Below are 27,466 nucleotides of genomic sequence, written 5' to 3' on the forward strand. Positions count from 1 at the left end.
CACTCCAAAAACCGCTTATTTTTAGTTGAACCCATGTTTAAGTATAAGACTTCAATAAGTTGGAAAAAATTGTATTTTAAAATATAGTTTTTTTTATTACAAATCATGTTTTAAAACATAATATTTCGTTGAAAAATCCAACTACCTATGTTCGTATTGTTTTTAAATATTTTAATTATGTTTTAAAAATATTGTCTGAAATTGTAAAAAGCCGGAGATAACCTATGAAAAATTTATAAGAAATTAGTTCTAACTATTCATAATTAATATACACAATAAAAAATCATGTTTATCTAACCTGATTAAATGATATCAAAATAAATTTTGTATAATTTTAGTATAAAGAAATTAGGCTCCACAATAACAAAAATAAAAAAATATTACCAATAAGATTAAAGAAATAATACATGTATTTGAAATATTAATAAATATTTTTTATATAATTTAGTATATACAGTGGAGTATGGATTATTTTTTTAAATTTAAGTAATATATGATATGAGTAATATTTTTCTTTATCACGTTTCTATCAATCATTTCCTTAAATAGTTTAATTTTACATACTTTTAATACTCAATTTTGTTTAACTAATTTTTAAAAATATGGTAACATTTATTTGGAAAAAAAAAATACAAAAAATAATTAATGTTGCAGTTGCATAATGAGACTTAGAGTTTTACACGACTTGTGACTTGTTCTTTGGAAGTACGTGGTCTACGAAACTTTGAGGACACCTTAAGAAAGGGACTTTGTTGTGGTATTCCTTGAGTTGTGACTCGGAATGACCTCCTTTGAGTTGTGGCTCGGGATGGTGGATGAACACGAGCATTCCTTGAGTTGTGGCTCGGATTGACGAGTGTTGCCGGTGTGAGTGTGCAAGTTTGGTAGTCTTGGGACGAATATGAACTATGGTTCATATTGGAAACTTCACTTGGTGTTACGGAGTGTGGTCCGTAACAAGTTTCCCACGCGTGTTCTACAAGTTGTGGCTTGTAGGCAGGAAAGAGTATCTTGAGGTTATCATCTAAATATGTAGAACATGGATAACATGGTGGTGACCATGTGGTACGGAATCAAAGGATAGAGTTCCTTTGATGGGTGTACTCATATATATTTGAATTGTCTATATGTTTATTTGTTAGCTCAACCTATCTGTTTGTATTTGACGATGATCATGTAATTTGTTACACGGGAGTAGGGATGGCAACGGGGCGGGGCGGGGACGAGTTTCGCTATCCCATACCCATCCCCGTAGAAAAAATTCATCCACATCACCATACCCAAACCCAACGGGTATTAAACTTTTGTCTCATCCCCATCCCCACCGGGTATAATCTCATACCCATACCCGTTTCTCACTATTTTAATATTAATTTTAATTAATTTTTATAAAATAATAAAAAATTACAGTAAAGGAAACATAATATTATCAAATATTCAATATTAGGAGGATGGTTGTTTCTATCAAATACTTTGAAATAAATTATAATTGTTTACATTTTAGATTAGAATACCAAATAAAATTTTATGAGAACCAAAATATTTATTAAATTTGTAAACTACAAACATTAATGAAACCTAGTTGATAAAATTTAAAAATATTTTTAAAAAAATATAAAAGGAAAACAAATATTCAAATTAAAATATATTTTAAATGTTTGTTTACTTTAATTTTTTAAATTCTAATGAATATCTTTTTTATGCACTAATAAAAATGATAATAAATCACATTATCAAAATGACGCAAAGAACAAATAATAAACATAATAATAAAATGTTGACATAGATCTTGTATCTTTTGAACTCTAATATATGTTAAATGGTGATAAAAAAAAATTCATGGCAATTACATTCAATTTTTATATTATAGTAAATAAAAGTTATTTATACAATTATAGTGAAAAAATTACAGTATGATTGATAATGAGTTAGAAAATAAATTAGATAAAATATATCGAAATAGTATTGTACATGATGAACATAAACAACAAGTAAAAATATTAAAAAATTAACAAATGTGTGTCTGAGAAAAAAATTGAAAGACTATTGAAAGAAATCGCACGAAGGAAAATAAATGTATAATTAAGAGTATGATAAGATGAAAAATACCTTAGAGATCTAAGAAAACTTTTTAAATATCAATATATATACTTAATGGTTAAGAAATAACAAAAATTGTTTTAGCGAAACAAAAGAGTTTTTTAAATAAAACAAAAATTAATAATAATAAGTAAAAAAATAAATATTACCTAGTAAGTGAAATGTTTATGCTATTAAACACTTAAATTGAGAGTATTAAAGATACTCATGTGAAAGAAAAATATACAATAAATAAAAATATTAAAAAATAATAGAAATATTCAAATATGAGACATAAAAAGTTTTTAATTGATATACATCATTTTAACATAATTATATAAAGGTTATGATAAGATGAAAAATATATTGGAGATGCGAATGCGTTTCATGACAAACCAAATAATTAAAAGAAATAAAGAGTATATATATATATATATATATATATATATATATATATATATATATATATATATATATATATATATATATATATATATGGTTACTTGTGTGAATAATTTAATAATTCAAACGAGAACGGAGATATGGCGGGAACGGATATTATGGCGGGGATATGTACATCCCCATACTTATCCCCATACCCAATTGAAAAATCAGGGATTCCCCATACCCAAATCCAGTCAATGCGGGGATTTCCCGTCAAAACGGGGACGGGTTCAAGCAATATCCACGGGAGCGGGTGTATTTGCCATCTCTACATGAGAGCATATGATGTTGCAGGTGGTGCTGGTGAGACATAGATCTAGAGAGGGGCTAGCTTGGGAACAATCTTTATGATGTTTTCCTTTTTTATTTTTAAACATTTTGTAAACATTTATCTTACCACACTCGTATTTTGTAATCGACAATTATATATGTGAATTTTCGATTATTACGATATAAAAATGAAACAAATTTTCCTGTATTTTAAAAAAAAGAATTATCATAAATACAATTTTATAGTTGTTATCTATTTTAATTATTTTAATTAGTAATATTTAACTAGGATGTCACATCCAGAAAAGGTTTTCCAAGTTTGTTTTAATGTGTTCGGGGAAATGAAATCCGAAATAATAAAATGTTAGGTTGCTGGAATGTATTACTTTACTTTGTTATTTTTCTTCAATTAAAAAGTTTTGCAAGACTTACACTTTGACTAAAATTTTATTTAGTAAATAGAAAATATTTATATATTATTATGATTTACAAACTTATTAGCATCAATAATTATAAATTTATATCATAACAATAAGGATGCATATGGAAATATAATAATAAACTTTTATAAGATTTTAAATATAAATTTGTATATTACAAAGACCATAAAGTTGTCCTCATTAATAGCATTAAATGACATATAACATTATTTGCAAATTTTCATAACCAATACTAATATTGTATATTTGAAAAATAGTAATCAAATTCTTTAATAACATAAACCATAATATAATTGTGTACGATTCATAAATTCTTCATAAGTACAATTTTTCAAAAGTACTTATTACTCAAAGTACTTCACAAGTATAAAATTTTAAAAGTATTTAAAGAACTTCACAAGTGTAAGTACTTTCATAAATACAAATTTTCAAAAGTACTTTCAAAAGTATTTCACAAGTACAAATTTTGAACTTATCACTCAAAGTGTAAGTACAAATTTTTGAACAAAAAATGCAAATTTTCATACAATTTTTAGAGTACTATTGTGTGTTTTTTTTAAATATTAAAAGATATTCAAAATATCAAAAGACAAATAAAAATATCAAAAGATAACAAAGATATCAAAAGTATCCAAAATATAAAATATATCAAAAGATAATATAAAAAAGTGGATCATTTACATAATTAAATTTGATTAATAAATTTAATTATATAAATTATTTTTTAATTCTATAATATTCATGTCCTTTTAATGCTAAAAGGTTTTCCACAAATTCTTTTTATATATGTTTTGGAGATAGTCATATATCATATTCTCCTTCTTAGAGTAAAGTTTTCGTGTCGCTTAAAGATATTTTCACCTCTGCGTTAGATCAAGAGATGGTCCTATGTGAGACTTTGGTGGTGAATATTCACTCGAAAACCAATAATAATAATATTTTTATTATTTGTAGTAAATTATTATTAAATAAAGTCAACTACTTATAAATAAATTAAAGAGAGGGTTTCTTCTATTTTTCAGAATTTGGATTCTATGATCAATTTTCTATATTATTTCTATAGTGTATTTTTAAAATATATTAAAAAAATTAGAATATATCGATGTTTTTTTTAATGTTGAGTGGACGATAATACCAACAAATTCTAAAGAAGATATGGACTAGTTTTGTCATTCAATTTCATTAAATAATTTTCGCATTGTGACAAACATCTTATTTAATAAGCATTAAATGACTACACAGTTAAAATAATAATTTCAATTCCTAAACATCTATATATACAATTGCAACAAGCATTGCTGAATTGTATCAATTGATTGAACATTTTGGAGTATGGAGTTACTTACCAGAGAGATCATTCTTTGTATCGTTGTCATTCTTATTTCTTCTTCGGGGATTTGTACAGCAGTAGATTGTGGTGGCCCTGAATTTTCAAGCACAATCGTGGTTGATAAATCCAACACATCACCAAATTTCACATCAATTCAAGCTGCCATTGATTCAATACCAACGAGCAACTCCAAATGGGTGAAAATTCAGATAAATGCTGGAATATACAAGTATGTTACTGGATTTTTTCCAATATAAATTAGTATTTTGTATGGTTAATTTATACTAAAATAAGTAGAGAGAAACTAATCATGTTGTGTGTAGAGAGAAGGTTAACATCCCAGTGGATAAGCCATGCATCTTTATCAAAGGCCAAGGTGCAGATGTTACCACCATTACATACGATGACTACTCGGAAATAACTACTAGTTCCACATTCTCTTCCTTTTCAAACAATCTTGTTGCATCAGATATTACTTTTCAGGTATATACATCTTCAAAACACTCATTTTCACTCATGAATATTATCCATAAAGTATTTATCATATTTACAAAGGAACACAAATAACTCTTTATTAAGAGAAATTAACGGGTGTTTGACTATATTTTTGCATAAATTGAGGTATAGACATGTTCAATACACTTAGGGATAGCAACGGGGACAGAACAGGGACAAGTTTCGTTATTTTATACCCATCATTCGTAGAAAAAATTCATCATTATCCTCATACCTAAATTCAATGGATATCAAACTTTGTCTCATCCACATCTCCAACGGATAACGAGTATAATCTTGTACTCATACCCCTACCCGTTTTCTTAGTACTCCAATATTAATTTTAATTAATTTTTATAAAATAATAAAAAATTATGGTAAAGGAAACATAATATTATCAAATACTCAATATTAGGAAGATGATTGTTTCTTTGATATCAAATATTGTTAAATTTGCAAACATAGTTGATAAAATTTAAAAATATTGTTAAAGAAACATAAAAGGAAAACAAATATTCAAATTAAAATATATTTTAAATGTTTGTTTACTTCAATTTTTTAAATTCTAATGAATATCTTTTTTATACATTAATAAAAGTTATAATACATCACTTGATCAAAATGACAAAGAATAAATAATAAACATAATAATAAAATTTTGACATAAATCTTGTATCTTTTGAACTTCAATATATGTTGAATGGTTATAAAAAATATTCATGACAAATACATTAAATTTTTATATTGTAGTAAATAAAAGTTATTTATACAATTATAATGAAAAAATTACAGTATGATTGATAATGAGTTAGAAAATAAATTTTTTTAAATAAAATATATCGAAATATTATTTTACATGATGAAAATGAATAAATAAAAATATTAAAAAATTAACAAATGTGTGTCTTAGAAACAATTTGAGAGACTATTGAAAGAAATGCACAAAGAAAAACAAATGTACAATTAAGGGTATGGTAAGAGAAAAATACCTTAGAAATCTAAGAAAACTTTTCAAATATCAACATATATACTCAATGGTTGAGAAATAACGAAAATTGTTTTAGCGAAACAAAAGAGTTCTTCAAATGAAACAAAAATGAATAATAATAAGTAAAGATTTTTTTATATTACTTAATAAATAAAAGATTTATGCTATTAAACACTTTGAGAGTATTAAACATTCTCATGTGAAATAAAAATAGACAATAAATAAAAATATTAAAACATAATAGAAATATTCAAATGTGAGACATAAATTTTTTTTAATTGACATACATAATTTTAACATAATTACATAAAAGTTATGATAAGATGAAAAATATATTGAAAATGCGAATGACTTTCGTGACAAACCAAATAATTAAAAGAAAAAAAATAGAAAGTATATATATATATATATATATATATATATATATATATATATATATATATATATATGTAGGGTTACTTAATTAATTGTGAATATTTTAATAATTTAAACTGAGATGGAGATATGGCGGGGATGAGTATTATGGCGGAGATATGTACATCCCGATATCCATCCTCATACTCAATTGAAAAAGTCGGAAATTCCTCATATTCAATCAATGTAGAAATTTCCCGTCAAAACGAGGACGAGTTCGGATAATATCTACATAGACGAGTTGATTTTATTTGTCATTTATAAATACACTTCCATTTTCATTGATGAATATTATCCATCGAGTATTTAGCACTATCCACAAAAAATAAGTGACTTTTTCTTAAGAGAAATTGACAAGTGGTTTTACTATAGTTTTACATAAATTGAGGTGATTAAATATTTAACATTGGTCAATCAATTAAATAGGTTTATTTTCTTAATTATCACTTTTTTCTTTCATCAATTTTATATCTTAATTTATAGAAAAAATTACTTTTCATTTGAAATTTGTCATGTTGGAGTTGTGATTGTTCATATTATAATAAATAAAGTTCTTAAACGAATGAAAACCTAAGAGAAATGTGATTAATATACTTAAAAAAATGTTATTGAACCATTTTTTAACACATGCTTTCTTTTATTTTTATAGGTTTTAATAAATTTTAATTGCTAATAAAATCTCTAAAACAAAATTTTAATGGCCTTTTCTTCATTTATCTCATTGGTTTGAACATTATTTGTGTATCTTTTTCTTGAAAATGAATTGTTATACTTGTTTCAATTAAATAGATCATAACAATGATAAAATAATGTCATGTGTCATAAATAAAATAGCATATCATGAATCAAAGTTGACTTGTTAATACAAACAAGATATGACACAATCAATATCATGTGTTATTATAATAATATCATTACATGAAAGATACACATAATCCGAACAACAAATATTATGTCTCACCATAAACATTAAACATTTGAAAATTCTTGTTATTGAATTCTAATATTTATGATGTCTTTCTTCTTCTTTTTTTCTTCAGAACTCGTACGGTTTGAAAATATTAGAGAATTTGCGAAGACATAGGAAAAGTTATGGAATAAGGACTCCATCGTTGGCGGCAAGAATATCTGGAGACAAATGCGCCTTTTATAAATGTAAGTTTATCGGGTTTCAAGATACTCTTTGGGATGAATTAGGTCGTCATTATTTCAAAAATTGCATGATTGAAGGTGCTGTGGACTTCATATTTGGTGATGGACAATCCTACTATAAGGTACTTAATATGTAATAAATTAAGCTATGCAAATTAGATTGTTCAATTTTCTCTTTATCATCAAAGACTTTTATATCATACACAATGATTAACTAATTAATTAAATGTATAATAGGATTGTGTGTTGAATGTAACTTCTTTGGGTTGCATAACAGCACAAGCACGCAATGTAAGTAGTGATCCATCTGGTTTTGTGTTTGAAGGAGGTTCTGTGATAGGTAGTGGTAATGAAGACTCATTATTGGGAAGAGGGTATCGTCATTGCTCTAGGGTTATATTTTATAAAATGAACCTTAGTAGTGTGGTTCGGCCTGTAGGATGGGATGCTTGGAATGCCAAAGACGACGTGTATGATCTATCTATTCCTTTAACATCATATTAATCAACTTTATCTTAAACTTATGCTAATGCATATTCTACAAATTGTGAAAATATTTATGCAGGACTTGTCTTTTCTACTCTGAAATTGAATGTATAGGACCAGGTTCCAGTACTTCTCAACGTGTTCCTTGGGAAAAGAATTTGACAGAAACAGATTTTTACAAACATTTTCCGTTCGAGAATTCATCAATAAAGATGGTTGGCTGTCACACTTACCATAAAGGAAGTAGAGATATATATCTCTTATTATGTAATTTAGACACCTTGTCTTATGAAATATAATTCAGAAAATATTTTTAAAATAAAATATAATATAAGGAACATAAAAAGAAACATTACTTTAATGCATCTCCTCCTTATATTTTAATATACAACTTTTAGATTTGAAATACTCAATGAATTGTAAGTGCATTATAAAGAAATTAAGAAATTAAGAAATTATTATTTTTTATTTATTTTACCACTTTGTTTAACTTTTTTTCTGGTATTGACTTTTGAAAAAACAATATTTACTTTAAGTTCAATTTAGAAGAAGAAATTGCACAATATCAAAATAGATTGATGCAATTGTGATATATCGAAGGGCTTCTCCTTTCATTTCCAAAGTCTTCTTCAATACTCTCAAATGTTAGTATCTATTACCATTATAACCTTACCTACCATAGTAGTTGAGGTAATTAAAAAAAGTTATTGAGAACCATGTTTTTAACTGACACATTGTACCTCCAAATTTCTTCCTTTCTGAATAGCTATTGTGCTCTTTATACAAACCTTTTGCACCTCCAAATTTCTTCTGTCCTCTAGAGATATTGTGCTCTCCATTGAAACGGTACTTTTTTGAAATGTTCTGTTGACCGTTGTCCCTGGTGTTGGAACCTCTTAGCATGGTGGGACTTGTTCGAACCTCTCGTGGTCCTCCTATCGCACTGGAGTCTTTCTTTTTCTCATTGTTCTCATTGTTTATTGTTTGACACATAAGGTTAGTGTGAGCATTTAAATTTCATTGCACCTTATTTTGATTGCATGGATAACTATTGTTGGGGTGAATGTTTGTTTCTAAGCTTACATAAAAGACATTGCATGTTGACGAAATAATGAATTAAGTACTGGTTTGTCGATATCCGATATTTATATTGTTTAACCTGATGTCGACATCCACTGAAAACACTCACAACTCTGAAAATTAATTTCAACCGAATGTGGATTTTCGGTGTGTATAATTACGGACTTCGACATTTGACATTCAGTAAAAGCCACCTAATAATTCATTTAAAAATAATAATGAAATACATACCACATCCGGTATTTGTTGGAACCAGATTTGGACATCCAATGCACACAAGAAATGAATGTCAAAACAGGTTCCGGATGTGCACTTCTATAATTGGTTTATTTTTTTTAACAAATATTTATTAATTTTTTTTTCTCATAGTGCATTTTTTATTAACATTTTATTTATAATTTCTTCTATTTTTTTTTTGTTAGTTTTTAAGATAATGATTTGTTAATTCTTTTATTTATTTATTTTAATTATTTGATAAGTCTATTAATAAAAATTGAAAAACTATTTTAAAAAACTCACCTAAAGGAAGCCTTACGGATGTGAGAGCAAGAAGCATGCAAGATGCTTGCGGATGTGGGAAAGCAGCACTACTAGGAAAGTGGGAAAGAAGAGAGGCAAGGAGGGAGAAGAGAAGCCAATTATAGATGTAAGGAGGCAAGCTAGGTCAAAATTGGGGGTGGGGCTGTGCAATAAATAGGAGTGAGAAATAGGAGAGAGAAAGTTACTTCTTTAACTGAGGGTAATTTGGGAAATTTCAAATTTATTGGGTATCGAAGAAGACATTTGAGGTGTAGGGAGAAGCCAGTGTATCGAACAAGTCATTTGTCGGGCTGGGCTTCAAGGTCTGCATTCCAGAAACATCGTCGGGGTGTAATCTATTTCGCTTTGCTTCAAATAATATTTTTGGAATTTAAAAAATATTTTGAAGGTCCAAAAATAATTTTGGTGGTGCAGGAAGAAATCTCCCAAAGATTGTCCCGTCTTTTGTTTGAGCTCATTAGAAAATGACTGGCCTCCACCGAGCACCGATGGGTAAAATCTTCCTGCACCCTTATAGTTTCATTCTGCACCTCCATAAATTTTAAAGTTTCAAATTTACATTTTCGTTTGGGACTTTCGGTTTTAGTATTGTGTAATTTGGAGGCATTTTGGATTATACGATCCAAAAAGTTAACTATTTATATTTATTTATTCCAAAATATTTAATCTAAGACACAAATTTATATTTCTGAATGTGTAAATTGAAATATAAAATTTATATTCTGAAATGTAGAATATAAAATATAAAATATAAAATATATTTTGAAATATATAATTTATAATACAAAATCTATGATTAAAATTGTATATGAAAATATAAATTATGTTTACTATTATAGTTTGAACTTCATCAATGAGTAGATTATCACGATTTTTCTTTCAAATTATATTTTCTTATCGTTCAAACACAATTTATTTTTACAAATGACTAAATTCTCATAATATTTTTTTGAATTTTTCAAGTTGTTTATTGTTGAAATTCTATTTATTTTAAAAATAAATTTTTAAAAACATTTTTTTATAGTTTTATATATTTGTATACTTATTTATAATAAATTACTTTATTAAAAAATTAACTTTTTATAAACTAATGTGAATATAAATTTCAAAAATATATTTAATTTGATATTTATAAATTAATAGGGAATAATAAATTTAAAGAATAATTATAATAAAAAGATAATTTAAATATATTAAAATTATAGTAATTGAAAAGTTATTATGATAAATAATTGAAATTGTGGTTATTTTTTTAAAATTAATTTTGATAGATGTAATTTTTTTTGATTAAAATAATTTACGTAGTAAGTTAGAAAAATAAAATAAAATAATATAATATGATTGTAAGTCGAAATATTTGACATTTTTTTTCATACAATCATATTATTAACTTATTACACATAATTTTTTAGTATATAAATTATTTTAACCAAATAAATATATATATTTATCAAAATTAAATTTAAAAAAAACTATAATTATAATATTTTATTATGATAATTTTTATGTTACTACAATTACAATATATTTAAATTCTTTTATTTATTTTAATAACTCTTTAATTTTTTTTATTTTTATTAATTTTAAATATTAAATTAAATATATTGTTTAAATTTATATTCACATGAGTTTATAAAAAAATTATAAATTTTTAATAAAATAATCTATTATAAATAAATACACAAATCTATAAAACTACAAAAAATATTGCTAAAACTTCATTTCTCAATAAAACTGAATTCCAGTCATAAACAACTTGGAATGGGGACTAATTTCTTTGGTTTGTCCTGCATAAAAAATGTAGACTAATTTTTCTAGTTTGTCCCGTATAATATTTGGCTCCTAGATTTGCGGGCCAATCCACGACCGGCATGAAAAATTGTTTATTTTGTATTCTTTTTCATCTAGGTGGAGGATTTTAATAACCTATTTTATTTAATTAAATTAGTAAAAATAATATATATATATATATATATATATATATATATATATAAGCCTAATTCTTAAAAAAAAAGATATATTCAAATTTTATAATTCTTAATTTTGAAGTACAAGTATCTTGAAAATAAAAATTATTTTGATCTAGATTAAAACCAAGGAAAAAATGTGAACAATAGAGTTACTTTTAGATGAATTACAGAAAAAAAAATTATAATGAGCAACTTGTTTATAAGAAACACGCACAATTTATTTTGTTAGTGCCATCGAATTATAGAGATTTAAGTTATTGTGGGCCAATGCAGGTCGATCAATCATTGACCTACACGAGTTGCGGGTTAAGCAGGACAGACCTAAGCAGATCAACGGGCTAAAATATTCAATATGCCCCACACACAATGTATTTTGTTGGTGCCATCGAATTCTAGAAATTTAAATTATTGCGGGTTATGCAGGCCAATGCGAGTCGATCCATCATTGACTTACACGAGCTACGGGTTAAGCAGGACGGACCTAAGCAGATCAATAAACTAAAATATTTACTTGTTCCACACCTTTTTTTGTGGTCTTGAAGGTTGGTCCACCTGAGGGTCCTACATTGTCATCTCTTTTAAATATTAAAAGAATATAATGATAATTTAGTATATTAATTTTCTATATGAATAAGATTTTAAATATAGTTTTGTATAACAATAAGAGAATAAAAATGTCTTCCTTAATAGCATTGAATGTCATATAAACATTATTTGCGGCGCACCTGGTTTTCTTAACCAAAACAAAGTGAAATTCTATATTTGAAAAGCATTAATCATATATTTTTTAATTACATGTAAACTATTAATTAAATAAAAGTCAACAACTTGTAAATAAGTTAAAGACAGATTCGGTTTCATTAACATTTGAATTTTCTTTCACTGTTTCTTTAATGTGTCTTCAAAAATATTCCGATTGGCACTGATTTTAATAAAATTAATTATAATATATCACTATTAATGTAAAATATTGATTGGCACTGATTTTAATAAAATTAATATAATATGTTAATATTAATGTATCTTTAATATTGGTCAGAAATAACACAAAAATATTTAGTTGAAGATTTGAACTATAGTTTTCTTATTAAAATTCAATAATTTATTTTCGTTTTCTGACAAACATCTTATTTCATAAACATTTATTTCACAGTTAAAAATAATAATTTCAATTCCTAAACATCTATATATACAATTGCAACAAGCATTCCTGAATTGTATCAATTGATTGAACATTTTGGAGTATGGAGTTACTTACCAAAGAGATCATTCTTTCTATTGCTGTCATTGTTCTTTCTTCTTCAGGAATTTGTAGAGCAGTGGATTGTGGTGGCCCTGAGATTTCAACCACAATCGTAGTTGATAAATCCAACACACCACCAAATTTCGCATCAATTCAAGCTGCCATTGATTCAATACCAACGAGCAACTCCAAATGGGTGAAAATTCAGATAAATGCTGGCACATACAAGTATGTTACATATTTTTTTTCCAATATAAATTAGTATTTTGTTGTGTGTTTTGCATGGTTAATTAATTTATACTAAATAATTATGATGTGTGTAGAGAGATGGTTAACATTCCAGTGGATAAGCCATGCATCTTTATCCAAGGCCAAGGTGCAGATGTTACAACCATTACATACGATGACCACTCCGCAGTAAATACTAGTGCCACATTCTCTGCCTTTTCAAACAACGTTGTTGCATCAGATATTACTTTTCTGGTATATACACATCTTCAACACACTCTCCTTTTCATTCATCAATATATATTAAAGTTGACTTGTTAATGACATAGTCACCATCATATATTATTATAGTAACACCATTGTATAGAAAATACATGAGCATAAACATTAAACATTTGAAAATTCTTGTTATTGAATTCTAATATTTATGATGTCTTTCTTTTTCTTTTTTATTTTCTTCAGAACTCGTACGGTTTGGAAACACTAGAGAATTTGATAATACATAACATAAGTTATGGAATAAGGACTCCATCGGTGGCTGCAAGAATATCTGGAGACAAATGTGCCTTTTATAATTGTAATTTTATTGGTTTTCAAGATACAGTTTGGGATGAATTAGGTCGTCATTATTTCAAAAATTGCATGATTGAAGGTGCCGTGGATTTCATATTCGGTGATGGACAATCCTACTACCAGGTACTTTGATATATAAAAAATTAAGTTGTGCAACTTAAATTGTTCAATTTTTTCTTTATCATAAAAGACTTTTATATCATACACAATGGTTAACTAATTAATTAAATTTATCACAGGATTGTGTGTTGAACGCGACTGCCTTGGGTTGCATAACAGCACAAGCACGCAATGTAAGTAGTGATCCCTCTGGTTTTGTGTTTGAAGGAGGTTCTGTGATAGGTAGCAGTAATGGAGACTCGTTATTAGGAAGAGGGTATCGTTATTGCTCTAGGGTTATATTTTATAAAATGGACCTTGGTAGTGTGGTTCGGCCTGTAGGATGGGATGCTTGGAATGCCAAAGACAACGTGTATGATCTATCTATTCCTTTCACATTATATTCATCAATGTCTTTATCTTAAACTTATGCTAATGCATATTCTACAATTGTGAAAAAAATTATGCAGGACTTGTCTTTTCTACTCTGAGATTGGATGTACAGGAGCAGGCTTTAGTACTTCTCAACGTGTTCCTTGGGAAAAGAATTTGACAGACACAGATTTTAACAACAATTTTTCTCTTTCGGTGTTCATCAATCAAGATGGTTGGCTCACACAATTACCACAAAAGAAATAGAGACATCTCTTATTGTAATTTTGACACCTTATTTTATGAAAAAAATAATTAGAAATATAGTTTTAATATATAACTTTTAGATTTGAAATAGTTAATGAATTATAAGAGCATAAAGAAAATAAGGAATTATCTTCTTTTTATTTTACCATTTTGTTTATTTATTTTTTTTAACAAAAACAATATTTACTTTAAGTTTAATTTAGAAAAAGAACAAATTGCATAATATCAAAACAGAATTATGCAATTTAGTTAAGTTATATATTTTTTCTCGCTCAGTCTAAACTAAAATTAAATGAGTTGAGAAAAATATTGTAACATTCCAATATTGGCCCAATTGTGATATCCAACAACCCACTTTGTCCGAGTGTACTTCAAGGTTCGCATTCCAAAGATTTTATCGCCTTTTGTCTTGGCTTAGAAAGTGACTAGCACATGTGTTCAAATTCTTCCTGTATCTTATAACTTCATTCTGCACCTCCATAAATATTAGGATTAAATATATTTTTAATCTTTAAATTTTTGTAAAAAAAAATTAAATTTGTTTTTTTTTGAAATTTTGATACATTGTGATCCTTAAATTTTAAAAAATAAATGGATATAGTCAATGAATATAATCTTTTTAACTCAATTGCATTAAAATTTCTTAACGTGTCAAATGTGTTTCATGTTAGTATTTGGATTGTTTACCTTGTTTGACACGTTCCTATTTCAATATTAGCCGAAAAACGCATTTGTCACTTAAAAAAAATTAATGTAATTTGTAACATCCCTATTTTTAATAAACTGTAATTTTTATTTTAAATAAAACACTTAGAAAAATTCTATTTTTTTTACTAATGCTTTATATTTTAGTTTAAACATTAAAAATATATTTTATCATGATGTAATTTTTACTTATTGAAAATAACAATAAAAACAAAACAAAACAAATTATATATATATATATATATATATATATATATATTAGGAAAAATTATTTTAATTAAATAGGTGTGTGTAAAAAAAATATATGAAGAATCTTTTAAAAGAAAAAAAAATATAGAAAAAAAAAGAAGAAGAAGAGATAAGAAGATAAGAAGAAAAGATAAGAAGAAAAGAAAAAAAAAAGAAGAAAAAAGAAGATAAGATAATATAAGAAAAAAAAAATCTAAAGAGATAAACATTATCTCTTAATTAATGAATGCAATGATTACTTAAAAGGATAAGCACATGGATGTTATATATATATATAGAATGAAGGTTACGTGAGAAAGTAAGGAAGAAAGAAAGAAAGGAAGGAAGGAAGGAAGAAAGAGAAAGAAAGGAGAGAGAGAAAGAAGAGAGAGAAAGAGAAAGAGAAAGAAGAGAGGGAAAGAGAAAAATAGGAAAGAAAATTTAGAGCAAAGATTCAAAGAGATCCTAGTCTTTTACAACTATTATTAGTGTGCTCTTCAATCAATAAGGTAAGGGGGAGTGAGGTTAAGCTCTTATATATTAATCTTGATAAGCTCATGAGTTTTATATTAATCTTTTATTTATTTTGACTCATATATTATTCTATTTACTTTTATTTAACTTATTTTCATTTATTATCCTCTTATATTTATTTTATTTAACCTCTAATTATACACGCATCTTGTTTACTTATTTTATTTAATCTCCAAATATGTACTGATCCTATTTATTTATTTTATTTTATTTATCTTCAGTTATACACTGATCCTATTTATTTATTTTATTTATCTTCAGTTACGCATTGGTCCTATTTATTTATTTTATTTTATTTATCTCCAGTTACGCACTGGTCCTGTTTATTTATTTTATTTTATTTATTTCCAGTTACGCACTGGTCCTGTTTATTTACCTCCAGTGGTCCTATTTATTTATTTAATTTAATTTAATTTATCTCCAGTTATGCACTGGTCCTGTTTATTTATTTTATTTAATCTCCAATTACGTATTGGTCCTGTTTAATTTATATTTTTGTTTATTTATAACGTTCTTACCCTTATCTAATTATTTATTTAAAGTTCTTGCTTTGATTCTTATTTTATCATTATTTTTACAATTAAAAATAAATAAATGTGAAGTGAAAGTATATACTATTTTATTCAGTGAGCTTGGATATAAGAAAATTGTATGTACATTTTATCGTTGTTTTATATTCTTTGTATAGTTTATACAATGACATGAATTGATAGTCATCACATTTAATGACCTTTGAAAATATCCAAGAGTATGTCAGTTAAGTAAGAGTTAAGTCTGGTTTCAATAAGTTGAGATTAAACCAGTGTCAAAGTGTTTGTATTTGGGAAGTCACAGTTTGGTACACTGCGGGATGAAAGGCAGGGACCATGGTGGGGTCTAAGGAAGTTTTACCAAGTAGGTGAATATCTGGATAGTTCAGAATAGCGCCCTGGACTAGGATATTCATAGGCCAAACTTGGGACTATCCGATACCTGCTCGGCATCGCCAAGGTTAGGTAGTGGGTATATATCTCTTTTGTGAGCCAATGAATGGCTAATATTCTCGAGAAAGAAATAATTATGATTGTACCAATGTTTTATGAGAAATACTCAACTACCTAATCACTTCCCAAAGCAACTTTTGATGTTCAGATTGGATCATCAGAAGTGGAATATGGATCCATATGTCTAGTAAAACAAGATCAAGTTTGGTGGTTATAGGTCTAAATCTAGGCCCCCGGTGTCTGCATTGTTTGTTGAGTTTATTAAGATTGATATTTAAGGCTTATAAAGACCTCACTCCTTTCATATTTTTCTTTCATATGTACCTGTTGCATGAGCAGAAGAGGAACCTGCTCAGTGAGAGTTGTTCGGGATATTATTGGTGGATCTTCTGAAGATTGACTCATGGATAATTTCTATTAATATCTTTAGGAGATGTTAAAAATATAGAAAATCTTCTATTCTGATGTAGGACTCTTAATATTTAACAAATATATATCTTTGTAATATTTTATGAACAATTACATAGATGCAAACTACATATATGAATATGAAGTTATGTTATTATTAATGTTCTCTCAAGGATAACCGTATGAAAAAAAAATTGATTCCATATCTTTTTATCAAATAATAATTATTTAGTATAGTAGTCGGGGCGTCACATTTAGTGGTATCAGAGCAGTTCTTTCTGTCGAGACCTTGGGTATGGTGTCTTCCATGTTTGTAGTCTCTACTAGTAAGTAGAGGTGCAAGTTGTTTGTTCTTACATTTTTCTTGTAAAAGAGAAATGCAAGATAAGTAGACTAATAAAAGTAAGTAATAACAACAATTAATACTTGTAGTAAGGATAAGTTTTAACAATAGTTAAAAAAAAAAATCTAAAGAAAACTAAGGAAATTGTTCATTCTTTCAGGAAAAGATGGATAATGGACCAAACATTACCAATGAGTTGTTGGAAAGAATGACAATTGTCCTGGAAAATATGAGCCAAAAACAAAATGTTGAACCCATGGAAAATCAAGGATTAGAAACCTTTCGCAGGAATAATCCACAAAAATTTAAAGGGGGATTTAATCCTGAAGGTGCTCAGTCATGGATAGCAGAAATTGAGAAAATTTTCATCGCAATGACGTGTGCAGATGCAAATAGAGTCACATTTGCTACATTTATGCTCGTTGAAGAAGCTGAAAATTGGTGGAGATTTACAAAACAACAATTGGAGGATGAAGGGAGACAAATTACTTGGGAAGCCTTCAAACAAAAGTTTCTAGAAAAATATTTTCCAGAGGATCTTCGGAGGAGGAAAGAAGTTGAATTCCTTAATCTTCGTCAAGGAATCATGTCTGTAGGAGAATATGCAGCAAAGTTTGACGAGTTGTCAAAGTTTTGTCCTTACTTTCATGATAGAGTTGATGAACGTTCCCGTTGTTCCAAGTTTGAAAGTGGACTGAGACCTGATATTAAACAAGCAGTTGGTTATTTAGAGATTTCTTCCTTTCCCACTCTTGTAAACCGTTGTCGGATTTATGATGATGATGATACTAAGGCAAGGCAAACTCAATGGAGGCAAGGAGGGCCTTTGAGGCACAAAAGAAATGATTTTAATAATAAGAAACCCTACCAACGTCCATCTCATGCTTCATGGAATTCTTCAGGACAAAGACATTTCTCTCCTGCCAATAATTCAGGCATAACCAACCTTATCAAATGTTTCCACTGTGGAGGACCTCATCTGTCAAGAAATTACACCATAAGGACTATAACTTGCTTCAATTGTGGGAAGTTGGGTCATTATCGTAATGAATGCAAAGAGTTAATTAAGGAGCAAGGAAGTGGGGGAAGCAACAACAAAGGAAATAATCAACTTGGAAGACCAAAGACAACCGGGAGAGTCTTCACGATGAATGGTACTGAAGCTGTTCAATCTGAAGATCTAATCCAAGGTAAATGCATCATAAATGGTCACCTCGTTAATGTACTATATGATTCAGGTGCTACTCATTCTTTCATATCACATGAATGTGTCAAACATTTAAAGTTACCTGTCTCTTTATTACCATATGATTTAACTGTGTCTACTCCTACCAATGTTCCAGTCACGATTTCACTTGCATGTACAAATTGTCATATTTCTATAGGGAATAGAAAATTTTATGTAAATCTTATATGTCTACCCTTGTCTCATTTGGATATTGTTCTTGGAATGGACTGGTTATCTTCCAACCATGTTCTCCTAAACTGTCACGATAAGACTTTAATTTTTGAATCACACATAGGTGAAGTTTTTGACTCAAAAGAATTAAAAGAGAGTACTACCAACCACAATGAAATCCCAAAAGGATATCAAGTATACATGATCTTAACTTCTTTAAAAGTCAAGGAAATTCCAGACATTAATAAGTTTCCTGTTGTTTGTGAGTATCTTGATGTTTTCCCTGAAGATGTTCCTGGGTTACCTCCACAAAGAGAAATAGAATTCACTATAGACTTGATACCAGGATCAAGACCTGTGTCTATAGCCCCTTATAGGATGTCACCTCCAGAGTTAGCAGAATTGAAAAAACAAATAGAAGAATTGTTGGATAAACAATTCATCAGACCTAGTGTTTCTCCCTGGGGTGCGCCAGTATTGTTAGTCAAGAAAAAGGATGGCACTATGAGGTTGTGTGTGGATTATCGTCAGCTTAACAAAATCACCATTAAGAACAAATACCCTCTACCAAGGATTGATGATTTGATGGATCAATTGAGAGGAGCTGTGGTATATTCCAAAATTGACTTAAAATCTGGCTATCATCAGATTCGAGTCAAGGCGGAAGATATTCAAAAGACAGCATTTAGGACAAGATACGGTCATTATGAGTACTTAGTAATGCCTTTTGGTGTGACCAATGCTCCTGCCATTTTTATGGATTATATGAATCGTATTTTTCATGAATTTTTGGATAAATTTGTGGTTGTTTTCATTGACGACATTTTAATTTATTCCAAAAATCATGAAGAACATGAGAGACATTTATTGATTGTGTTACAAATTCTAAGAGAAAGACAATTGTATGGAAAATGGTCAAAGTGTGAATTCTGGTTGAGAGAAGTTCAATTTTTGGGTCATGTGATATCACAAAATGGCATTGCAGTTGACCCCTCAAAGGTTCAAGCGGTATTGCTTTGGGAACAACCAAAGAATATCACGGAAATACGTAGTTTCTTAGGATTAGCAGGCTACTATAGAAAATTCATTGAAGGATTTTCTAAATTAGCATTGCCTTTGACTAAGTTAACACGTAAGGGACAACCTTTCGAATGGAATGAAGCATATGAGTTTAGTTTTCAAGAGTTGAAGAAAAAATTAACATCTGCACCTGTTTTAATCCTTCCTGACCCTACAAAAAATTTTGAGGTATATTGTGATGCATGCGGACAAGGATTAGGATGTGTGTTGATGCAAGAAAGAAAAGTTGCAGCTTATGCTTCACGACAACTCAAGCAACATGAGCTTAATTATCCTGCACATGATTTGGAATTAGCTGCAGTGGTGTTTGCATTGAAAATATGGAGACATTACTTGTATGGGGCAAGGTTTGAAGTTTTTAGTGACCATAAAAGTTTGAAGTACTTTTTTGATCAGAAAGAACTAAATATGAGACAACGTAGATGGATGGAATTTCTTAAGGATTATGACTTTGAGCTGCAATATCACCTTGGGAAAGCAAATGTTGTTGCTGATGCTTTAAGTCGAAAGTCTATACATGCATCCATGATGATGGTGAAAGAATTGGATTTGATAGAATCATTCAGAGACTTGAACTTAGCTGTAAAACTTAGACCCAATAGCATATGCTTAGGAATGTTAAAAATATCAAGTGAATTCTTAGAAGAAATAAAGAGAGCTCAAGAAAGAGATCAATTTTTGCAAGAAAAATTGATAGCAAAAGTTGAAGGAAAGGAATCTGAATTCCACAAAGATTCAAATGGAATCATCAAGTTTAGAGATAGAATTTGCATACCTACAAAAGAAGAGTTGAGAAAGTTGATAATGGAGGAAGCTCATAAGAGTAGCTTAAGTATTCATCCGGGTACTACAAAGATGTATCAAGACTTAAAGAAAATGTTTTGGTGGTCTGGGATGAAGAAAGAAGTGGTGGAGTTTGTTGCACGTTGTCTAGTGTGTCAGAAAACAAAAGTTGAACATAGAAAGCCTTATGGGGAACTACAATCCTTAGATGTACCGGAATGGAAATGGGAAAGCATATCCATGGATTTTGTGACAGGTTTACCAAAGACTGTGTCTGGTCATGATGCAATTTGGGTCATTGTAGATAGATTAACAAAATCTTATCACTTTCTACCTATTAATATTAGATTTTCCTTAGAAAAGTTAGCTCATTTGTACATAAAAGAAATTATCAAGCTACATGGAGTACCTTCTAGTATAATTTCTGATAGAGACCCTCGTTTCACATCTAGATTTTGGGATAGCTTACAAAAATCCTTGGGAACAAAAGTTAGGCTTAGTTCAGCTTATCACCCTCAAACTGATGGACAATCAGAAAGGACTATCCAATCTTTAGAAGACTTGTTGAGAGCCTGTGTTTTAGAACAAACTGAAAGTTGGGAGAAATTTCTACCACTTATAGAGTTCACTTATAACAACAGTTTCCACTCAAGCATAGGAATGGCTCCATATGAGGCTCTATATGGGAGAAGATGTAGAACCCCGTTGTGTTGGTATGAGAATGGAAATTCCTTAGTTTTGGGTCCAGAGGTAATTCAACAAGCAACTGATAAAATTAAAATGATCAGGGAAAAGATGAAAACTTCTCAAGATAGGCAAAAAAGTTACTATGACAAACGAAGGAAACCCATTGAGTTTGAAGAAGGAGATCATGTTTTCTTGAAAGTTACACCTGTAACTGGGGTTGGTAGAGCTCTCAAATCTAGAAAACTTACACCCAAATTCATAGGTCCTTATCAAATCCTTAAAAGAATTGGTTCTGTCGCATACCAAATTGCTTTACCTCCAAACCTTTCAAAACTTCATAATGTTTTTCATGTGTCTCAACTTCGTAAATATATTCATGACCCTTTTCATGTGATAGAACCTGATATAGTACAAATACGAGAAAACCTTACTTATGATGTGCTTCCTGTAAGGATTGGAGATCGAAGGATTAAACAACTTCGAGGAAAGGACATACCTTTGGTAAAGATATTGTGGAATCAACAAGATGAAGGTGATGCAACTTGGGAATTAGAATGCAATATGAGAGAGATGTATCCCCATCTTTTTACAATCACGTGAATTTCGGGGACGAAATTCCTAAAAGGAGGGGAGAAATGTAACATCCCTATTTTTAATAAACTGTAATTTTTATTTTAAATAAAACACTTAGAAAAATTCTATTTTTTTTACTAATGCTTTATATTTTAGTTTAAACATTAAAAATATATTTTATCATGATGTAATTTTTACTTATTGAAAATAACAATAAAAACAAAACAAAACAAATTATATATATATATATATATATATATATATATTAGGAAAAATTATTTTAATTAAATAGGTGTGTGTAAAAAAAAATATATGAAGAATCTTTTAAAAGAAAAAAAAAATATAGAAAAAAAAGAAGAAGAGATAAGAAGATAAGAAGAAAAGATAAGAAGAAAAGAAAAAAAAAGAAGAAAAAAGAAGATAAGATAAGATAAGATAAGAAAAAAAAAATCTAAAGAGATAAACATTATCTCTTAATTAATGAATGCAATGATTACTTAAAAGGATAAGCACATGGATGTTATATATATATATAGAATGAAGGTTACGTGAGAAAGTAAGGAAGAAAGAAAGAAAGGAAGGAAGGAAGGAAGAAAGAGAAAGAAAGGAGAGAGAGAAAGAGAAAGAGAAAGAAGAGAGGGAAAGAGAAAAATAGGAAAGAAAATTTAGAGCAAAGATTCAAAGAGATCCTAGTCTTCTACAACTATTATTAGTGTGCTCTTCAATCAATAAGGTAAGGGGGAGTGAGGTTAAGCTCTTATATATTAATCTTGATAAGCTCATGAGTTTTATATTAATCTTTTATTTATTTTGACTCATATATTATTCTATTTACTTTTATTTAACTTATTTTCATTTATTATCCTCTTATATTTATTTTATTTAACCTCTAATTATACACGGATCTTGTTTACTTATTTTATTTAATCTCCAAATATGTACTGATCCTATTTATTTATTTTATTTTATTTATCTTCAGTTACGCACTGATCCTATTTATTTATTTTATTTATCTTCAGTTACGCATTGGTCCTATTTATTTATTTTATTTTATTTATCTCCAGTTACGCACTGGTCCTGTTTATTTATTTTATTTTATTTATTTCCAGTTACGCACTGATCCTGTTTATTTACCTCCAGTTACGCACTGGTCCTATTTATTTATTTAATTTAATTTAATTTATCTCCAGTTATGCACTGGTCCTGTTTATTTATTTTATTTAATCTCCAATTACGTATTGGTCCTGTTTAATTTATATTTTTGTTTATTTATAACGTTCTTACCCTTATCTAATTATTTATTTAAAGTTCTTGCTTTGATTCTTATTTTATCATTATTTTTACAATTAAAAATAAATAAATGTGAAGTGAAAGTATATACTATTTTATTCAGTGAGCTTGGATATAAGAAAATTGTATGTATATTTTATCGTTGTTTTATATTCTTTGTATAGTTTATACAATGACATGAATTGATAGTCATCACATTTAATGACCTTTGAAAATATCCAAGAGTATGTCAGTTAAGTAAGAGTTAAGTCTGGTTTCAATAAGTTGAGATTAAACCAATGTCAAAGTGTTTGTATTTGGGAAGTCACAGTTTGGTACACTGCGGGATGAAAGGCAGGGACCATGGTGGGGTCTAAGGAAGTTTCACCAAGTAGGTGAATATCTGGATAGTTCAGAATAGCGCCCTGGACTAGGATATTTATAGGCCAAACTTGGGACTATCCGATACCTGCTCGGCATCGCCAAGGTTAGGTAGTGAGTATATATCTCTTTTGTGAGCCGATGAATGGCTAATATTCTCGAGAAAGAAATAATTATGATTGTACCAATGTTTTATGAGAAATACTCAACTACCTAATCACTTCCCAAAGCAACTTTTGATGTTCAGATTGGATCATCAGAAGTGGAATATGGATCCATATGTCTAGTAAAACAAGATCAAGTTTGGTGGTTATAGGTCCAAATCTAGGCCCCCGGTGTCTGCATTGTTTGTTGAGTTTATTAAGATTGATATTTAAGGCTTATAAAGACCTCACTCCTTTCATATTTTTCTTTCATATGTACCTGTTGCATGAGCAGAAGAGGAACCTGCTCAGTGAGAGTTGTTCGGGATATTATTGGTGGATCTTCTGAAGATTGACTCATGGATAATTTCTATTAATATCTTTAGGAGATGTTAAAAATATAGAAAATCTTCTATTCTGATGTAGGACTCTTAATATTTAACAAATATATATCTTTGTAATATTTTATGAACAATTACATAGATGCAAACTACATATATGAATATGAAGTTATGTTATTATTAATGTTCTCTCAAGGATAATCGTATGAAAAAAAAAATTGATTCCATATCTTTTTATCAAATAATAATTATTTAGTATAATAGTCGGGGCGTCACATAATTGGTTAAAAGAACTATATTTATTTATTGTTTAAGTGTTTGTGAAAAAACATATTAAAGTTTTGGATAAAGATGAATTTCAATTTTATATTCAAACTTCAAATTTCAAGAACTAAAAACATATTTAAGTCTATGTTTTAAAGTTTTAATTTCAACTTTTAATTTAGGACTTTCAATTTTCATTTCAAATCATGTAACTTGGAGACATTTTGGAACCTTCTAATATTAAAGTATTTAAAGAACCTTCTAATATTAAATTATATATAAGAAAAAATAAGAAAAAGGAAAAAAAATATAAAAAGAATAATAGATAAGGCTTTATCTTTTCATTAAATGAAATTTATCATGACTCAAAGAAAAAAAACTAAAAATTAAAAGGAAACTTAGCTTATAAATGGATGAAGTGAAAGATATTAATACGTGAAGAAAGAGTAAACATAAGAGAGAGACATGAAAGAGAAAGAAAGATAAATAAATTGAGCAGAAGATTGAAAAAACTTAAAATACATTTAGCATGTCAGTGCAAAATACTTTACCTCATATGAAATTGAGAGAAAGATAAATTCAGAAAAATTTAACATGGTTTATATATAGGCTTCTCCGATAGAAAATGAGGGGGGTTTCTCCCTGTACCCCCAAACTTTCTCGTGTACTCTCAATAATTACCCTTTGACTCTAATCAAAAGTATAAAACGGATTTCGAAATCCGTTTCATAAATTTTCATGTTTTCTTATGAAACGGATTTCAAAATCCGTTTCAGAAAAGTATGAAACAAATTCTGAAATTCGTTTCACAAAAAATAAAATAAAATTTGTGAAACGGATTTCGGAATCCGTTTCAGAAATGTATGAAACGAATTTCGAAATCCATTTCACAAAAAAAAATTAAAATTTGTGAAACGGATTTCAGAATCCGTTTCAGAAATGTATGAAACGGATTCCGAAATCCGTTTAAAAAAAAATTAAAATTTGTGAAACGGATTTCGGAATCCGTTTCAGAAAAGTATGAAACGGATTTCAAATTCCATTTCAGAAAAGTATGAAACGGATTCCGAAATCCGTTTCTAGAAAAAAAATTAAAATTTGTGAAACGAATTTCGGAATCCGTTTCATACTTTTCTGAAATGGATTCTGAAATCCGTTTCACAAAAAAAAATAATTTGTGAAACGGATATCTAAATCCGTTTCAAAAAAATATGAAACGGATTCCGAAATCCGTTTCTAAAAAAAAAATTAAAAATGTGGTTGTCGTTGATGTCACTAAGGGAGGTGTCGAAAGTAGTGTGGCGAAGGAGGTTGAGCTGGGGGAGGGTTGGGGGAGGCCCATGGAAAGGGCGGGGAAGTGGGTGGAGAAGGCGATGAGGAAGGCGAGGCCTTCGCCGGAGGGGCAGGAGGAAGAGGAGAGGATGGAGAAGGAGAAGTGGGAGGAGAAGGAGGCGGTGGAGTTGGTTTGGGGGTAAAGAAAACAGAGGGTTAAAAGGGTAATTATTGGGGGTACATGAGAAGGTTTGGGGGTGCAGGGAGAAGCCCCCAAAATGAGCCACTTCAAAAAGTTTATTGTTTCGATCTAGAATAATATTAATTCAGCATAGGCTACATGGGCCCTTAATAGTTTATCTGATAATTTGATAAGTCGGACATTTCGAGCCCACCAAGCAAAACTGGTAGTTTCCTAATTACTACCAATTAAAGATAAAGTTTCATTAAAGAGCATTTTCATGTGGTAGAACTTCCTAAGGAAATACAAGGTTTTCATGGGCTTGATCTTGAGTTGTCGTTCACACATGAATATCTTCATTTTTGTGTTATGTTAATAATATTTTACTAGCTCCGTTATTCCAAACCTGATTAAGGAAGGGTAAAAAAAATTGGGATTAAAAGATTATGGCATACTAAATTGATTTAATAAATCATAAAACAATAAGCTCATTCTATTTTTACAAACTACTCACAAGTTTTATAGCTTTGAGTCCACTAGTCCGATCATGATTTTCCTACCACAGAGAAAAATTCTCCTCTTTTTTGACTGGTTGTGCACAAGGAGAGATTCAATGAAGAGAAATGAGATTAAACTATTTTTATATCAATCTTAATAAACTTTTTGTATTTTATTAAGTTTTTACTTATTTTGAATTATATATTACTTTATTCACTTCTCTTTAATTTACTTTTAATTGTTATTATCTTTATTTATTTATGTTTATAATATTTAATCCATTTCCAATTATTACTCTTATATATTTCATTTATAAATATATCCTTAATAATACATTTGTACTATTTATTTATTTTTAATTATTATTTATTTCTATTTCATTTAATTTATATTGGTTTGGTTCATTTAATTATTTTAATTTACCTTGTACTAGTGATTTCCATTTATTTTATTTTATTTATTTTCGGAGATTCAATTTATTTTTTATTTAATTTAAATTATTTTTTGTTATGCACACTGGTATTTATTTATTTCATCTCTATCATATTTTTTATATTAATTTATATTTATATTATTATATTTATTTATGATATTTTAATTCATATATTCAGTGTTCTTATTTTTATTGTTTTTATTTTGTGCTACTTTTAGTATTATTTTTCTATAATTAATTAAAAAATAATTATATATATATATAAATATATAAAATAATCGTGATAATAATAAAAATAAATATAAATAATCTTGGGTTTATGATATGAGAATTATTATTTTTAAAATGGGAGTCATTTTTAACAAAATATTTTATAAAATATGTAGTTTTATTTAAATTTAAATATTTATTTGTTTTAAAACCAACATAAACACATAATTATGTATAACGATGTTTTTCAGAAAAAAAATGATTTTAACTAGGTAAATTAG

At 28.2% G+C, this 27,466-nt stretch overlaps 2 protein-coding genes across 4 annotated transcripts; both read left to right on the top strand.

Annotated features, from left to right (window-relative positions):
* Window positions 1–4,550: 4,550 nt before the first annotated feature.
* Window positions 4,551–8,517, top strand: LOC114192590 (probable pectinesterase 29). Of its 3 annotated transcripts, XM_028082359.1 has the most exons (6): window positions 4,551–4,792; window positions 4,887–5,046; window positions 7,501–7,615; window positions 7,691–7,734; window positions 7,850–8,082; window positions 8,178–8,511. In XM_028082359.1, exons 1-6 carry the CDS (start codon window positions 4,566–4,568, stop codon window positions 8,395–8,397), a joined length of 999 nt encoding a protein of 332 aa, XP_027938160.1. In that variant the 5' UTR covers window positions 4,551–4,565; the 3' UTR covers window positions 8,398–8,511. The 3 variants fall into 3 exon arrangements, with proteins under 3 accessions (XP_027938160.1, XP_027938161.1, XP_027938159.1); XM_028082360.1 differs by lacking the exon at window positions 7,850–8,082 and having other exon boundaries at window positions 8,178–8,517; XM_028082358.1 differs by having other exon boundaries at window positions 7,501–7,734; window positions 8,178–8,508.
* Window positions 8,518–12,932: 4,415 nt separating this feature from the next.
* LOC114191331 (putative pectinesterase 52) lies at window positions 12,933–14,474 on the top strand. Its single transcript, XM_028080500.1, has 5 exons — window positions 12,933–13,159; window positions 13,255–13,414; window positions 13,622–13,855; window positions 13,972–14,204; window positions 14,302–14,474. Exons 1-5 carry the CDS (start codon window positions 12,933–12,935, stop codon window positions 14,468–14,470), a joined length of 1,023 nt encoding a protein of 340 aa, XP_027936301.1. The 3' UTR covers window positions 14,471–14,474.
* Window positions 14,475–27,466: the final 12,992 nt, after the last annotated feature.

This window comes from Vigna unguiculata, chromosome 7 (genome assembly GCF_004118075.2).
Source record: "Vigna unguiculata cultivar IT97K-499-35 chromosome 7, ASM411807v1, whole genome shotgun sequence".
NCBI classification, from domain to species: Eukaryota; Viridiplantae; Streptophyta; class Magnoliopsida; order Fabales; family Fabaceae; genus Vigna; species Vigna unguiculata.

Coding starts and splice junctions, on each gene's coding strand:
- LOC114192590 (XM_028082358.1), top strand. CDS start 4,566: ATGGAGTTACTTACCAGAGAGATCATTCTTTGTATCGTTGTCATTCTT. Junction 4,793..4,886: donor ATAAATGCTGGAATATACAA/GTATGTTACTGG, acceptor TGTTGTGTGTAG/AGAGAAGGTTAACATCCCAG. Junction 7,735..7,849: donor ATGGACAATCCTACTATAAG/GTACTTAATATG, acceptor AATGTATAATAG/GATTGTGTGTTGAATGTAAC.
- LOC114191331 (XM_028080500.1), top strand. CDS start 12,933: ATGGAGTTACTTACCAAAGAGATCATTCTTTCTATTGCTGTCATTGTT. Junction 13,160..13,254: donor ATAAATGCTGGCACATACAA/GTATGTTACATA, acceptor TGATGTGTGTAG/AGAGATGGTTAACATTCCAG. Junction 13,856..13,971: donor ATGGACAATCCTACTACCAG/GTACTTTGATAT, acceptor AATTTATCACAG/GATTGTGTGTTGAACGCGAC.